General features: G+C 37.4%; 1 protein-coding gene across 1 annotated transcript in view; it reads right to left on the minus strand.

The window, feature by feature from the left end:
- Positions 1 to 2,714: 2,714 nt before the first annotated feature.
- The window catches only part of LOC134666825 (uncharacterized), an 80,436-nt gene continuing 67,620 nt past the window's right edge, over positions 2,715 to 15,530 (minus strand). Inside the window, exons 6-7 of the mRNA XM_063524143.1 lie at positions 7,029 to 7,088; positions 2,715 to 6,033 (exon numbers count right to left, since the gene is read on the minus strand). Coding sequence (XP_063380213.1) covers positions 5,947 to 6,033; positions 7,029 to 7,088 — 147 coding nt within the window. The 3' untranslated portion in view covers positions 2,715 to 5,946. The remainder of the gene's footprint in view (positions 6,034 to 7,028; positions 7,089 to 15,530) is intronic.

Here is a 15,530-nt window from a genome sequence, read left to right on the forward strand (position 1 = left end):
TGTTATAGTCAAATCCATTCAATATCTAAAATTCATTTCACCACTGTGATCGGGTTGAATCCATCGCCGCATCGCGGCTGTGTTTCGGCTCTCAATGACATTCTCCCGAGAAATATTGGCGCGGTCGGTGTAGGATGCATCAACCGTTCAATCATCACCATAACAGAGAATGAATCGTCTAGTTAAGTTTCTACAACACAATACTTACTGAACTTACTGTGGGTGTAGGTCGATTTGTGTAAAATTGACTAAAGTTATACCAAGAAAAGTCTGCAGCGATTTTGATAGCCCACGCAGTGAAAGTGTTATTTTAAACGTCAAACTTCTATCAAATCTGAAGTATAAATAACATTTGCCTGAGATGATTGATCGATTGTTGTGTGTATTTGTTGAATTGATTTAAGGTTAATGTGGCTAATTCCGTCATAGGGGCTATTCCGTCCACGAGCGTATATTTCTTTGCTTTGCAATCGTAGGAAAAAAGAAACCATTTGTTTTTGATTGCTGAAACTAAAAGCAATCGCTGCTTTATTGACGAAATTATCAATGTTGTTCGTTGTTCGAGAGAAACGCTGGATGGAATAGCCTCTTTACATGCCTGATAGTTAGCAATTATCGTAGTCTATAGCATCTAACACTGCTTATATTAAGTGATTCTAGTTAATTAATACTAATTATTATCTTTATTTATTTTTCGTCTTAAGTTAGGTTATTTATAATATGAATATAAAAGTAAAATATAAAAACACTTACAAAACAATAAAAAATACATATAAACACATTATAAAACACCTAACCTAGGGTGCCGCCGGCAGGGGGGCAGGGCCCAAGCTGCCGGTGGTCAGGGCCGCAGAGTGAGGAACCGACATACTATACGCGCCGTGTCCAAAATTACCACCTTCTGCATCTGACCCTCGATCCAACCACCCAGCGAGAGTGTCTCTAGGTGTTGGTCGAGACTCTTCGCTATGAGACCGTTCGCTGACACGACTATAGGAATATTACCATTTATTATTACCCCGCTCTTGAAGTTAAGCCAAGCCTTAAATAAAATAATTTAGTTGTCTTATCTTCTTAAGTATTGTTTAATCTGTGTCTGAGTATTTGTTTCCGTATTAGATATAACTTGAAACTCTTAATCCAGGTAAATTGATCCGCTTAACTTTAAACTCGGGTAAATCCATCTGTCAGATTATGCAATTTTGGTTTTAACAATAGGTAACTGAGAAGGTCGAATGGATTTACCCAAGTTTGAAGTTAAGCAACACAATTGATTACTTATACATAATTTTTTTTTTAAATTTTAAATACACTTTGTTTCGCAAAATATACCTAGGATTTGTTATTCAGTAATTATGAAGCAGTGTGCAAAAATGAAAAATAAAAATATTGGTGCAGGTACTTACTCTTATTCTCATTATTTTCTGTACTGAGGGTAAGTCGAGTTTCGATTTTTATTTTACTTATTTTTAACTGTATTTCCAACTGAAAGAAAAATAGAATAAAAAATGTTCGGATGAAATTACGTTTGAAACGTGCAGAGTTTATATTTTGATGCAAGTTTTATTTAAAAATTTTAACAGTTTTAATTATAACTAAGCTTTTGCTTTTAATTTATAATATCCAATTCGGAGGTAAATCTTTTACATTAAATTAATGATAAAAATATGTTAGGTTCAAATTAAATAACATCTGCTTTATTATTTACGTATGATTTAATTTCACATCATCAACATTATATGTTAAATTCAACACATAGGTAATATATCTTCTTAGAGAATATAATGGGAGTTCTAATTACGAACAAAAGCATATTTAGTTAACGTGTGTAATATGTATTCTGAACTAGTGATGTTCCGCGGGAATGTTTTTATTACCAGGAATATTTCTGCCAGGAATATTCAGAAATTACGTTAGTGTATAAAAGACTAACAAAGTAATTTAATATTACAAGCGGCTGTTGAATATCGCAGGTAAATTTATCAGGAATTGTGTACAAAGGAGTAAAATTTAATTTGCTCGTACCGCAAAACAAAATGAAAATCCCCTACTGTTTCATATAGGTACTCCATTTAACCTGACGGTGTAAGTTTAGTGCGGTTTTTTTTTCTCTATTTTAATCCTCTACTTTCGCAAATACTTCTCAAATAAGTTAAAACGATCGTATTAGGTACCTTTGGATATTTCCTTAAGTAAAGAATATTTTCTGGAATATTCCCACAAACGGCACATCACTATTCCAGACGGTTTGTTAGCATTAGGTACATTAGGAACTCTCCAAATATTTGCTAGAATTTATTCCCCAGATGAAACATGTGTAGCTTTAGTGGTACAGCTCTGGACAAGTACAAGCATGTACAAGCATGTACATTTAATGTAACAAATGTCGGAGATTACTATATGTTCGCCTTCGTATATGTACCTACCTACTGAAATAAAGACATGATTGTGTGCGGGCTATGATGTCGATTCTGATTTGACGTTTTGTTAAGGTTTTGATCTTATTTTTAAGGTGACAGTCCATTTCTTACGACAGCTGCACTACCGTGCATTTTACTATGGAAATTGACAATAACACCGACGCGTTCAGTACTAGTAGTGCAGCTGCGGTCAGAAATGGAATGTTACCGTTAATACGAACTGACTCTTGATGATGAGAGTTAAATGATTAAGTTATAATCGTTAGAATGCTGGAAATAAATTAAACTAGAATATAATTTTTAATAGACATTTATTTATTACATTTCTCGGTACTTGTTATATGTTACATGAAATGTCTACTCTTTTAATTTAAACAAAGTAACGGCACTTTAGAAAACAATATAGGATCCAATACAGTCGCCATCAGATATATCGGAGCGGCCAAGGGGCTCACAAATATCTGAACACGCCGCTATTGTCAGTTCGTTCGAGTGCGTGTTCAGATATTTTTGGTCACCTTGACCGCTCCGATATATCTGATAGCGACCATATATTGTTTTGTAAGGCGAGATATGCCCATCCCTAATAGTGTAAATTTAATTCGATAGCGTGACGAGCGTTCGCGTTTGCGTTATATCTATTATTATATGGGATTTTGAACAGCGCGCCAAGCGGGACGTTTTGGAAACTCAAAATCCCATACAAAATGACACGTCACGTCACTCTATCGAATGAAATTTACACCAGGGGTACAGACCAATTAGTGGTATTATTTAGGTGATTTTCTATCGAAAGAACAGGTAACGTATTAGAAAATACTTCCGGCGCGATTCGGGAATTGAATTAGAGCTTAACTAGATACGATATAGTGAAGATATGTGACGTCCCACGGGAAAAGGTACCTTATGGCGGTTGGCGCTTATGCTATTATTAACGCCGCTCCAATATTATTGCAGCGCAGCGACGTAAGCGCCAGCCGCCATAAGGTACCTTTTGCCGTGGAACGTCACATATCTTTACAATTTGTATCTAATGAATCTCTAATTAATTTCCCGAATCGCGGCGCCAGCCGTCATAAGGTACCTTTTGCCGTCGAACGTCACATATCTTTACTATTTCATATCTAGTGAACCTCTAATTCATTTCCCGAATCGAGCCGTTCAAATCGCTTTGAGCACATCTCGCCTTGATGAGGTTGGTTAAAGGTCACGTTCAGATAACAACTGCAGCCGCATTACAGTTGCGGCGTCGTTGTTGCCGCTGCTGTATCTGTGAATTACCTTGATAAAATGAGTGGTGGAATGAATGATATACTGCCGTATTCGAACTTCAAGATATTCACAAGAGACGACACATACTAGATCCATTCTAGATACGTCATAGTTTAGATATCAACTAGTTCTCTTTTGCAGCGCAATTCGGGCAACCAATGTCACTTTTACGTTAGATAGAGTAAGATATCTATTAGATGTGAATTTGATCTCTATGTCATATCCTGTGGAAATCGTTCAAGAGTATCTCCAGAATCGCGCAAATGTCAAATTTGACAGGTTAGATCTTAAACATATCGTTATCGTAGTTACGATCACCAAGTTTGGTGATGTCTAAAAGATATCTAATAGATGTCTATTTCAAAATTCGAATCGGGCCCCGATTATGCGGCAGTAATGCGGCGGCGAACCTCATTTTATAAAGGAAATTGACAGAAACAGCGGAGCAATAACGACGCTGCAACAGTAACACTGCTGCAGTTGAAATCCGAACGTCACATTAAGAGCGTTTTTACATTGTCCGATCCGATATCGGATGTCGGAAGCAAGTAAAATGTAAGATAAGTGTTTCTCTGTATTTATTTATGCATTTGAAGAAAATGAAAAAGAATAAATTTATTCAGGACGCTTACAGTATTGCTTAAAACATTATCACTAAAAAATTATAAGTAACGCCAAAAAGGCGGACTTAATGCCAATGGCACTCTCCTGCAGCTGTTTTTGTCATAGGCGCCTTCCGACATCCGATATTCAGCCTTGTCGGAGCCCCTTCGTCAGCTGTCGGACCGGTAATATTTGTTTGTGTGAGGCGCCCGGGCGCCGCCCCGCGGCCTGTCTACGCGGATGTAGGATCCTACATCCGATATCGTATCGGACATTGTAAAAACGCTCTAACACTTTACTGTCTATAGTTTAATATAATAACATCGTTTATTATAAAATCAAGGCATTAACAATTTCACAAATGCCTCTGTATATACAAGCGGCAAGCTTGAGCGGTATTCTGATTTCAAAATCTGTAAAAGTTTTGATATTGGATTGTTTCTGTTTTGATTGTGTGTGTCACATTTGGTGTTTCTCTCGAACTATTTAGTGCACGGGAGTCGTAACAATATCAAAACTTGTACAAATTTTACAATCTGAATGTCACTCTTTCTAACTTTATCTTTTATACGAATATATCTATTACAAGGAACTTATTTACAGCTTGGAACATTTACAGACAAACAGTATTTACAGTTATATTATACAGTGTGGCATTTCAGACAGGGCACAAATTTTCAATTTTCACGCTTTTGCTGCGGCAATTAAGCATTCGTATTCGCATCGGGCCGATTTGACCTAATGCCACGGCAATATTGTTTCGTTATCAAATTAGACAAAAGCAGTAACTCTATATAATTTAAGTATACTTACTCAACCAAAAATTTGTGCACTGTCTAATTTTGATCATGCAAGTATCAACAAAAGCCTTTCGGCGTCGCATAAGGTACCGTGCGCGTTGGAGGATCTTGTGGCCTGAATCGGAAACATAATTGTGCACATGTAAATTGCCATAGCAAGTGCTACCATCTACCGTTCATCGTCGGTACGTTTCCTAGGTTCTGCCATCTTGTGGGCTACATGGAAGCATAAACGACACATTTACGCCTCGCGCCAAAAATCTGACGGCTCCTGCTGCCCCCTATAGTCCATGCACGGGGCTTATCATTGAGCTTATTTTGAAGGTCTTTTAGTGATAGCTCGTTATATTGTAGATTTTTTGTCACATTTTCGATATCAAACTTTGATATTCGAATTGAAAGTCAGTCACAGACTTATTAAATATACTTACAAAATAATACCTACAGGATGACCCAAAAATACATTGACAATTTTACCATATATATATTTTTCTTACTTAGAAAATGTCATGAAAAAATAAAACTATGATCATTTTAACTAAATCGAAAAGAAATCTTTTCAACATATTCTCCTTTAGTTTTGATACACAAACGCAAACGTTTGTTAATAAAATATATCAACAATATGCGGCAGTATTTTTTTTTTACTGAACTAAGCGCCAGTATAATTTACAGTCATCCTTTTTTTTGCTATCCAAATTTTTGGGTTCTCTCTCTGTCAGATCTCAGACAGCATATGTTAGAAAGAGATAGATTAGTCAGAGCGAGTGAAGACTAGCGTCAGTGTCGCTCTCAGCCCCCCCAAGCAGTAATGTCGACTCGCGGGGTCCCGGGGGGTTGTCGTCCAATAGTCACAGTTCGATGGCCGCGGCTCCCTTCCAGGTCACGCCGGCTCGGAGGAGGTGGTACAGCCGTAGCACGCACCAAATGCACAGGCACTGCACAAAAAAAAATTGTAAAATCACCCTGTATATTTTATAACAAAATATAACCTGTATGTTTATACAGTATGTATCAGAACGAAAGGCAAAGAAAGAGACCCATTAATGTTTAGGTCATACTGAGTAACTTTTATTATGGGACCAACCCCGAAAACGCGGTAAAAAAATTGAATGTTTCATACATTTTTCTGGTCTGATGTTGAATAAAATTTAATTTTCTATGGGAGTCAATTATTAGTGTTCCGTACAAAACTTTGTTTACGGAAAACTTATTTTTCCGCGTTTTCGGGGTTGGTCCCATAGCAAAAGTTACTCAGTATGACCTAAACATTAATGGGTCTCTTTCATTGCCTTTCGTTCTGATACATACTGTATAAGATGCATAACTATTATCCGTTTTCGCCTCAAATAGTTACTCACACCACTCGCCTTTCTTGACCTCTCTTAAACAACGGTTTCATAAAATACTATCTTTATACCGTATCAAAAAAATTAAATTGAGTTAATCAGAATACACCTACAAGGCTGTTATCTAAATACAATGGTTATTACTTAAAATATTCGCTCCTTTCTCCAGTTTCCGTAAATTTTTAATTTGACTTGTTTTTTACCCCAACAGAACTCTTTTACAAACTTCGCCGAGGATTCAGATAGGGATTAGTCCTTTCTCGGAAACTTAATTAAACCTACTTTCTTAACTCTGACATTTTAATTAGTGTCGCCATTTTTGCGGTCTTTCATTAATAACTTTCATTTTATACACAGACAGACGTATTCTGATTTAAAAAACAGGTTATAAATTAGATCTGAAAGTCCTGATTTCATATCATGCCTATCGGCCCAATTCGAACTTTAAGATACGTCAGTTAATAGCTCTTGAAATGATATGGATTGGATATGTGACGTTTTTGTTTGAAGAAATGTCACATTTGACACTGACATATCTAATCCATATATAGTACAAAAAAAAATGAATATGCAAAATAACTTACGTTTAGAAGTATTCTTGGTATTAAAAATGATATCTCCGCTTTACACATAGCGTCGAATTGCTGAAACAAAAGGAAAACAGAAAGTTTTTATCTGTGTTTACATTTTTCATTCAGACAGAGGATTATGTTGGAACAAAACTTTTGAAATGTCTGCAATTTAGAAGATAACTTGTAGATTTTATTATATCCATTTACAAACTAAAGTCTTGCTGCATTCAGATTTTGTAAGTCATAATTAGACATCGGAGTTTAGGATCGATAAAAGATACGATATACGATACTTCGATCCCCCTAGTCTGAATTTCATTCGATAGCTGACGTGACGTACACGTTTGCGTTAAGTGTCATTTTGTATGGGATTTTGAGTTTCCAAAACGTCCCGTTGGGCGCGCTGTTCTGAATCCGCGTCGTTAACGCGAACGCTCGTCACGCTATCGAATGAAATTTACACTAGGGGTTCTGAGTTTACGCTAGGGGTTCTAAATTTGTACTAGGGGTTCTAAATTTGCACTAGGGGTTCTGGGCCAAACTATAGTTTACTTTTGAAGCGGATGTTCCTCTGCGTGTTAGGAACAACTGGGCAAAGTCGATAACAATTTTCTAACAAACGCGAACGCTCGTCACGCTATCGAATGAAATTTACACTAGGGGTTCTCATGGGTCCGCGCGTAATGCACTAAAGCGTGCCAAGGTTGTTTCAAACAAGATCACAATCTTTAACTTTCAAAAAGAACTGTTAACGGCCTACTTCGAACTTTAAGCTACGTCAATTAATAGATCTAGAAACGATACGAATTAGATATGTCAGTGTCAAATGTGACGTTTCTTCAAACAAAAACGTCACTTTTGACACTGACACATGTAATCCATATCGTTACTAGATCTATTAATTGACGTATCTTAAAGTTCGAATCCGGCAGACAGTCATATATCATGACTATAATCAAACAAGTTAAGATTTTACACATAGAATCGGCCTCCTACGCAAATGGCATCTACAAATACGTCGTAGACACGTAGCACGTACTACACGTCCTACGATAGCCTACGTGATCAACGTAGACGAATCAGTGGGTTTGGCGACGTGCCTAAAGTTTGATGTACAAACAGTTAGTCTTAACTGTCCATCGCTGGACCTTATGCCTTTTGTAATAAGGTTTACGAACTGTCAGTTAACCGTGTGGTATCTATTTCAGGAAATCGATTCTGTTTTAACAATGTGATATGATTTTTAGCTTGTTTTGATACTACCTCGAAGATCGCTCACGCTGGTTTCATTAGTGCAGCGGTCGGCAACTTTTTAGCAGCCAAGGGTCACATAATAGTTAACGGAGGTGACGCGGGCCGTACTTTGTTAATATTTATGGCTTTATGAGACATTGTCGTTTGTCATTATTACATACAAAATAGCCAAGGCGGCACTCGGGCCGCAAGTGACAGGTTTACGAGCCGCATGCGGCCCGCGGGCCGCAGGTTGCCGACCGCTGCATTAGTGCATGCGAAATGAAGTGAAAGTCGTGAGTTTCAGATGCATGCCAATCATCAAGACGATCGTCAAGGTTTTCAATTTTTTGAAATAGAATTGAAGCGCTGGTGGCCTAGCGGTAAGAGCGTGCGACTTTCAATCCGGAGGTCGCGGGTTCAAACCCCGGCTCGTACCAATGAGTTTTTCGGAACTTATGTACGAAATATCATTTGATATTTGCCAGTCGCTTTTCGGTGAAGGAAAACATCGTGAGGAAACCGGACTAATCCCAATAAGGCCTAGTTTCCCCTCTGGGTTGGAAGGTCAGATGGCAGTCGCTTTCGTAAAAACTAGTGCCTACGTCAAATCATGGGATTAGTTGTCAAGCGGACCCCAGGCTCCCATGAGCCGTGGCAAAATGCCGGGATAACGCCAGGAAGAAGAATTTTTTGAAATAGAATCGACCTTTGTGGCTACCTGCAGTTTGGCACTGACATTTAAATGCTATTGAGAACGTAACTTTCTATGCATCTTGCTCGTACTCGCATATTAATGCGAGCAAAATGTATAGAAAGTAAATTACGTGGACGTAAGCGTATATGTCTGTCAGTTGTGACACTTTTAGTGACTCATGGTCCGTCGGGTACTTAATTGTTGTTTTCAAGAACCAAGGGCATGAAATCAATAATCGATAAAATACTTTGCGAAGTTCACATATCCATAATTGCATGGTATGAAATTTCTAATGCTACTATTAATCATTTGCTTTGACGTCATTCTTAAGGGAAGCCCTAAGAGCGCGGCCACACTAGCGATTTGTTGAAAGCGAGACGAGTGTACAACGATATCACCACGATACTTTTATTTAAATAAAAAGATATCTAAAGAGCTTTTATCTAAAGATACAGAGTATAGTATGGAATTTTTTTAAGTTCCAGTTTATTTAATTTATACTATTATACAGGGTCATTTTTGGACCGTTAGCCATATTGTGCGAGGTGATTAGGTAGGCCATACTGAACAACTTTTTCTATGGGACCAACTCTCCAATCACAAAATTTTTTGGTCGTTTTATACATTTTGGTCGAGTGGATGTCGACACTTTCTATGGGACGGCCAAATTTTTTTTTGGTATATCGGGGTTGGTCCCATAGCAAAAGTTGTTCAGTATGGCCTACCTTATCACCTCGTACAATATGGCTAACGGTCCAAAAATTACCCTGTATGTCGCACTATAGCTAATATAGCTATGAATCCTTTGTCTTTATCTTTCATTTTGACGGCATTTATTATAAGAAAGCGATAAACATAATTAAATCAGGCCCGTACAGTTTAATGATTATCCTTCAAAACGTCAAAACAATGAACTCAAGTACAGCCCGTGTCAGGAACGACAAAGGGCTCGTTATTCCTAATCATTAACTAATAATTTACTCAATGAAACCACTGTTACTTTGACCTTGAAATACGGAAACGCTATGCATAGCGTGCGTGATAAGAGACCTCACGTAAAGGTGCGCTTGAAGTCAATAAGAATAGGTCAAGGCCGTTAGTATGCCACGTTTCATTCTATTCAGGAATTTACTACACGGGTTCATCATCATCATAACTTTTATCGCCCACTGCTGAGCACAGCAGGGCTAGCACATGATTGGCGGGATAGTATCTCGCGGCGAGATAGACTACCCGTCCCTCTTTAATTAACATAGAAAATAACGGGTAGTCTATCTCGCCGCGAGATACTGTCGCGCCAATCATGTGCTAGGCCTAGAGCAGCAGTAGTATGGTAGGATTTTTATCGCCTGTCACTATGCCTGTCACTTTCGCACTTACAGACTTGTTAGAATGTGACAGCCAATAAAAATACGACCTCTCTTCGAGTAGGTACCTTCGTCACTTATTTCGGTCCTGAGACAATCTCAGAATTGACCCGCAATCTGCCGAATGGCGTCCACACCCAACGAGCCAACGAACACCAGGCACACCTTTTGTCTAAAAGCGGCCACCATTCCGTGAACATTTTGGCCCACCTGCCATCACTCTGCCTGGCAAGATGTCCCGCCCAACTCCATTTAACTTTGGTTATAACGTATCTGACGTCTTGCACCTTGGTGCGACGTCGGATCTCGACCTTCGTCACTCGGTTTTGAATTTTGATGCCGAGTATGGTGCGCTCCATGACTCTCTATACCACACTGTATACACGGGTTACACACGCTATAATTATGCAGTACGGAAATACATAATTTAAGCAAAATATGTGTGATTTTAAAATCTAAATACCGCTCCTGCGTCGTCACGGTCGCATTTTTATCACTTGTCATGTCATGCGTCACTTTCGCACTTACATACTTGTTAAAACGTGACAGGCATAATGACAGATAATAAATAACCGAACTAGGGTTTCTGGTTTCTCGACCTTTTTAATTTCTCGAGGCACGGGAATTCTCGACCAAGAATTCTCGAGTTTCTCGAGTATCTCGAGAAATTTTGAAAGCTCCAAAAAACACCATGTTATTTCAATTTTTTTGCTTTTTTACAAATCAGACTCGTAGGTGAGATCAATAATCAAAAATATGGTAAATTTTTAGTCACCATAAATTGCACTTAATAATCAAAAATACAACAACAAAAAAACTATAGGTGCAGGCGTGCGCACCGGCGATGTGTTATGCTATAGTGTATTTCTTTAGGTAGGTATTCAACAAAATGTAAACAAACTACAATATGGTATTTTATTAGGCAGCAATATTCAAGTCAATAAATTTAACTCGATGTGACAAAACTTACAGAAGTTTTACTACTTACTATGAATTACTCGTACTTACTCAACGTAACAATAAAGCTGCTAAAATTGTAATATTTTGCTAATAGGAATATGACGGGATGATTTGATTTATCAATAGTAATTTAGTTTTGTAATATTTGTTATTACACTTATTACATGGTCCTATAATTCAATAAAAAGACACTACATGAATGTCATGAATCATGATATTCTTGATAGTTCAAAAGTTTCAAAACACGAAAATTGGTTAAAGCTAGAATGATAGGGGACGGCTCAAGGTAGTTTTTTATTTGATTGGTAATAAATGTTTTAAGTAGGTTCCTACCTGAAAATGTAAAAAAAACATTGTTCATATTTATTTAACTACCTAAAGAAATACATTATAGACACATCATGTGTTATACGCGTGTTTTCTTTTTACTTATCACAAGAGATTTATTTCTCGAGTTCTCGAGGCATTGATTATTTTTTTCCTGTCTCGACTTAGGACAAATTTCTCGAGATTTCTCGCCTCGGGAATTCTCGAGCAGAAACCCTACCTATAATTCAATAAAAAGACACTACATGAATGTCATGAATCATGATATTCTTGATAGTTCAAAAGTTTCAAAACACGAAAATTGGTTAAAGCTAGAATGATAGGGGACGGCTCAAGGTAGTTTTTTATTTGATTGGTAATAAATGTTTTAAGTAGGTTCCTACCTGAAAATGTAAAAAAAACATTGTTCATATTTATTTAACTACCTAAAGAAATACATTATAGACACATCATGTGTTATACGCGTGTTTTCTTTTTACTTATCACAAGAGATTTATTTCTCGAGTTCTCGAGGCATTGATTATTTTTTTCCTGTCTCGACTTAGGACAAATTTCTCGAGATTTCTCGCCTCGGGAATTCTCGAGCAGAAACCCTAAACCGAACATCCTAGCCCTACTGGCGGTCTAGCATAGGTAAGTTTCTCTCCTATCTTTAAAGCGCGCGGCGTGAGCGATTGTCGAAGTCATATCAAAACAAGATGAAAACGATAGCAAATTTTAAAATCAGAATAGGTTTTTCGTAGTAAACAGATCGATACTTCACGAAGGTACATTGTCAAGGACCGTGACGATAATCGTTTTGACATTGACAATTTCACACGAATTTCGTTGAACGATGGATAATTGGCTAAAGTTTACCAAACGACAATAATTGGCGGAGTTTGTAATCAACACTTGGATCGTTGATAGTTTTTTTGGGGCACCGTAAAAACTTTTACTTTTTAGGGTTCCGTACCCGAAGGGTAAAACGGGACCCTATTACTAAGACTTCGCTGTCCGTCCGTCCGTCCGTCCGTCCGTCCGTCTGTCACCAGGCTGTATCTCACGAACCGTGATAGCTAGACAGTTGAAATTTTCACAGATGATGTATTTCTGTTGCCGCTATAACAACAAATACTAAAAACAGAATAAAATAAAGATTTAAATGGGGCTCCCATACAACAAACGTGATTTTTGACCAAAGTTAAGCAACGTCGGGAGGGGTCAGTACTTGGATGGGTGACCGTTTTCTTTTTGCTTTTTTTTGTTTTTTTTTTTGCATTATGGTACGGAACCCTTCGTGCGCGAGTCTGACTCGCACTTGCCCGTTTTTTATTTTAGTTCTATCCGATTGATAAAATAGCCTCGTAAGTCCCCGTGTACGTAATACTTACCGTTTACGTCATATAAAAAAAAAAAAACAAGTTCCAAATTCAAAAACAAAAAAAATGCCCTGTCTTACGAGAAAAGAAATTGTGTTAAAAAGTCTACTTTGTTTGATAATTTTCTAATGCTTTATTTCGTGCATATGCGGCGTGCGTAATTTATTTAAAAACAGGCATACAAAGGAGTGTAGCGCTGTATGTATTATGAAAGTTTCAGCAAGACCGAACACGAGCAGCAAGTTCTAACTAAAATCAATTTATATAGCCCTTTGACTGCGGCTAACACAATAATAACATCCAAACAAACACTAACCGAGTTGTGATGTTTGTGGAACAGTATACGGATTGTTGTCCAAATTGATACGAGCATGACGGCCAGATTTGGATTTTGAAATAGACATCTATTAGATATCTTTTAGACATCACCAAGATACGATAACGATATGTAAGATCTAACCTGTCAGTTTGACATTTGCGCGATTCTGGAGATACTCTTGAACGATTTCCACAGGATATGACTTCCACAGGAGATCCAATTCACATCTAATAGATATCTTACTCTATCTAACGTAAAAGTGACATTGGTTGCCCGAATTGCGCTGCAAAAGAGAACTAGTTGATATCTAAACTATAACGTATCTAGAATGGAACTAGTACGTGTCGTCTCTTGTGAATATCTTGAAGTTCGAATACGGCAGTGAGTTGCGTTCTCGCGCGACTTCATACATCTAGCGCGACTTCAAGTATGGACATGGACTCGCGCGCCAGAACGCAACTTACCAATGATAGAAATGAACGCATCACTTATGGACGAACTGCGTAGTAGACGAATGGACGAAATGCGATTTGGACGAACTGCGTATTGGACGCGTAGCTAACAAATCCCAGTAGGGCTAAGATTTTCGGTTATTTATCATATGTTAGGGTGTTTAATTTATCCGAATTCTCGATTTTCATCTGGCTTTGCTCGAATTCTTGTTCTAACTGATAAATAATACTATACGTTAAAAAAAATTAAAATCGGTCAACATTTAGAGGTTGCACAACATCGACAAAGATTTTTCAAATAACCAACGACTCTACATCGGAGGGGCAAAATTCAGTTTCCTCATCCGATTTTAGTATTAGTTTATTATATTTTGTCATTTTAGAACATAAAGGGTGAGTACTATTAAATTGTCGCAATTTGAATAAAATTTTATACAATAAAATAATATACAATAAAATTCAAAAATGTTTATTATTGGTAAGTTTATGATAAAATAGGCGAGCTAAAACCGTTTTATTGTTTGTCTAAAGCACGACGTGAGAATTCTCGGACTTTACTCTTGACCCGACTCATAGAATTTTGCACGGAATCATTTGTGATAAGTTTAGTACATTTAATCCACTTCCTTTTGAAATCGGGCAATGATGTGGCCGGTTGGCATGTTTTCCGCAATTTTGTTTTTATATTTGCCCAGTATTTTTCTATCGGCCGTAATTCTGGGCAATTTGGCGGATTTAATCCCTTTGGTACAACATCGACAGAATTCAAATTATACCAATCCATAGCTCTAGATGAATAATGGCAACTTGCCAAATCCGGCCAAAATAATGTCGAACAATTGTGCTTTTTAATAAGTGGCAACAACCTTTTCTTTAGGCATTCGGATATATAAATATCTGTGTTAATTGTGCCAGTGGTTACAAAAGGCGAACTTCTCATACCGCACTGGCATATCGCTTGCCACACGAGGAACTTTTTGGCAAATTTCTCGACTGGAATCACTTTTTCTGATTCAGGCAGACCCGAGACGTTGCGGGAAGAAAAGTATTGATTGCCTGGTATTGAATTGAAATCAGCCTTTACATACGTTTCGTCATCAATGATTAAGCAACCTGCTGTATTTTGAACAAACAAGGCGTACAATAATCTAGAACGTCGAACTGCTCGATTATACTGATCAACCGTTCTTTTCGGAGCTTTTTGTTTTTTGTATGTAACAATACCGCAGTTTTTTTTTATTTTTTGTACATTGCTTTGGCTTGTTCCAACTTTTTTGGACACATCTCGGGACGAAATAGCCGGATTTTGATCAAACAGCTTACACACCTTTGATTCCAACTTTTTGTTCCGTTTTCTTGTCGGATGACCCTCTCGCTGCTTTCTTTCAGTAGTTTTACCTCGTTTTAGCTTTTTTATGGTCCTTTGCACTGTTCTCCGAGTTGTATTGCACGATTTTGCAAGTTCCAAAGTAGATATATAGGGATTCATAGTAAATTTTTGCAAAATTAAATCGCGCACGCTTTTTTCTTTTGACGACATCTTGAAAGACAAATACAAGTGAATGTTTTTTTTTAAGAATAAAAGATGCCAATACATTCTAATTTTGATATATATAATAAGTTTTACCAAAAAGGTTGAGAGTCTAGAAAAAAAAACGGAATATGTTAGCGACAATTTAATAGTACTCACCCTTTAGTTCATTTTCACGCAATGTATGGGGTTCTCACCCTACCTTTTCAACTTGTGCAACCTCTAAACGTTATTCGATTCTTTTGAAAATTTAAATAGATAGTTTTT

The sequence above is a fragment of the Cydia fagiglandana genome, chromosome 8, assembly GCF_963556715.1.
Source record: "Cydia fagiglandana chromosome 8, ilCydFagi1.1, whole genome shotgun sequence".
Classification (NCBI taxonomy): Eukaryota; Metazoa; Arthropoda; class Insecta; order Lepidoptera; family Tortricidae; genus Cydia; species Cydia fagiglandana.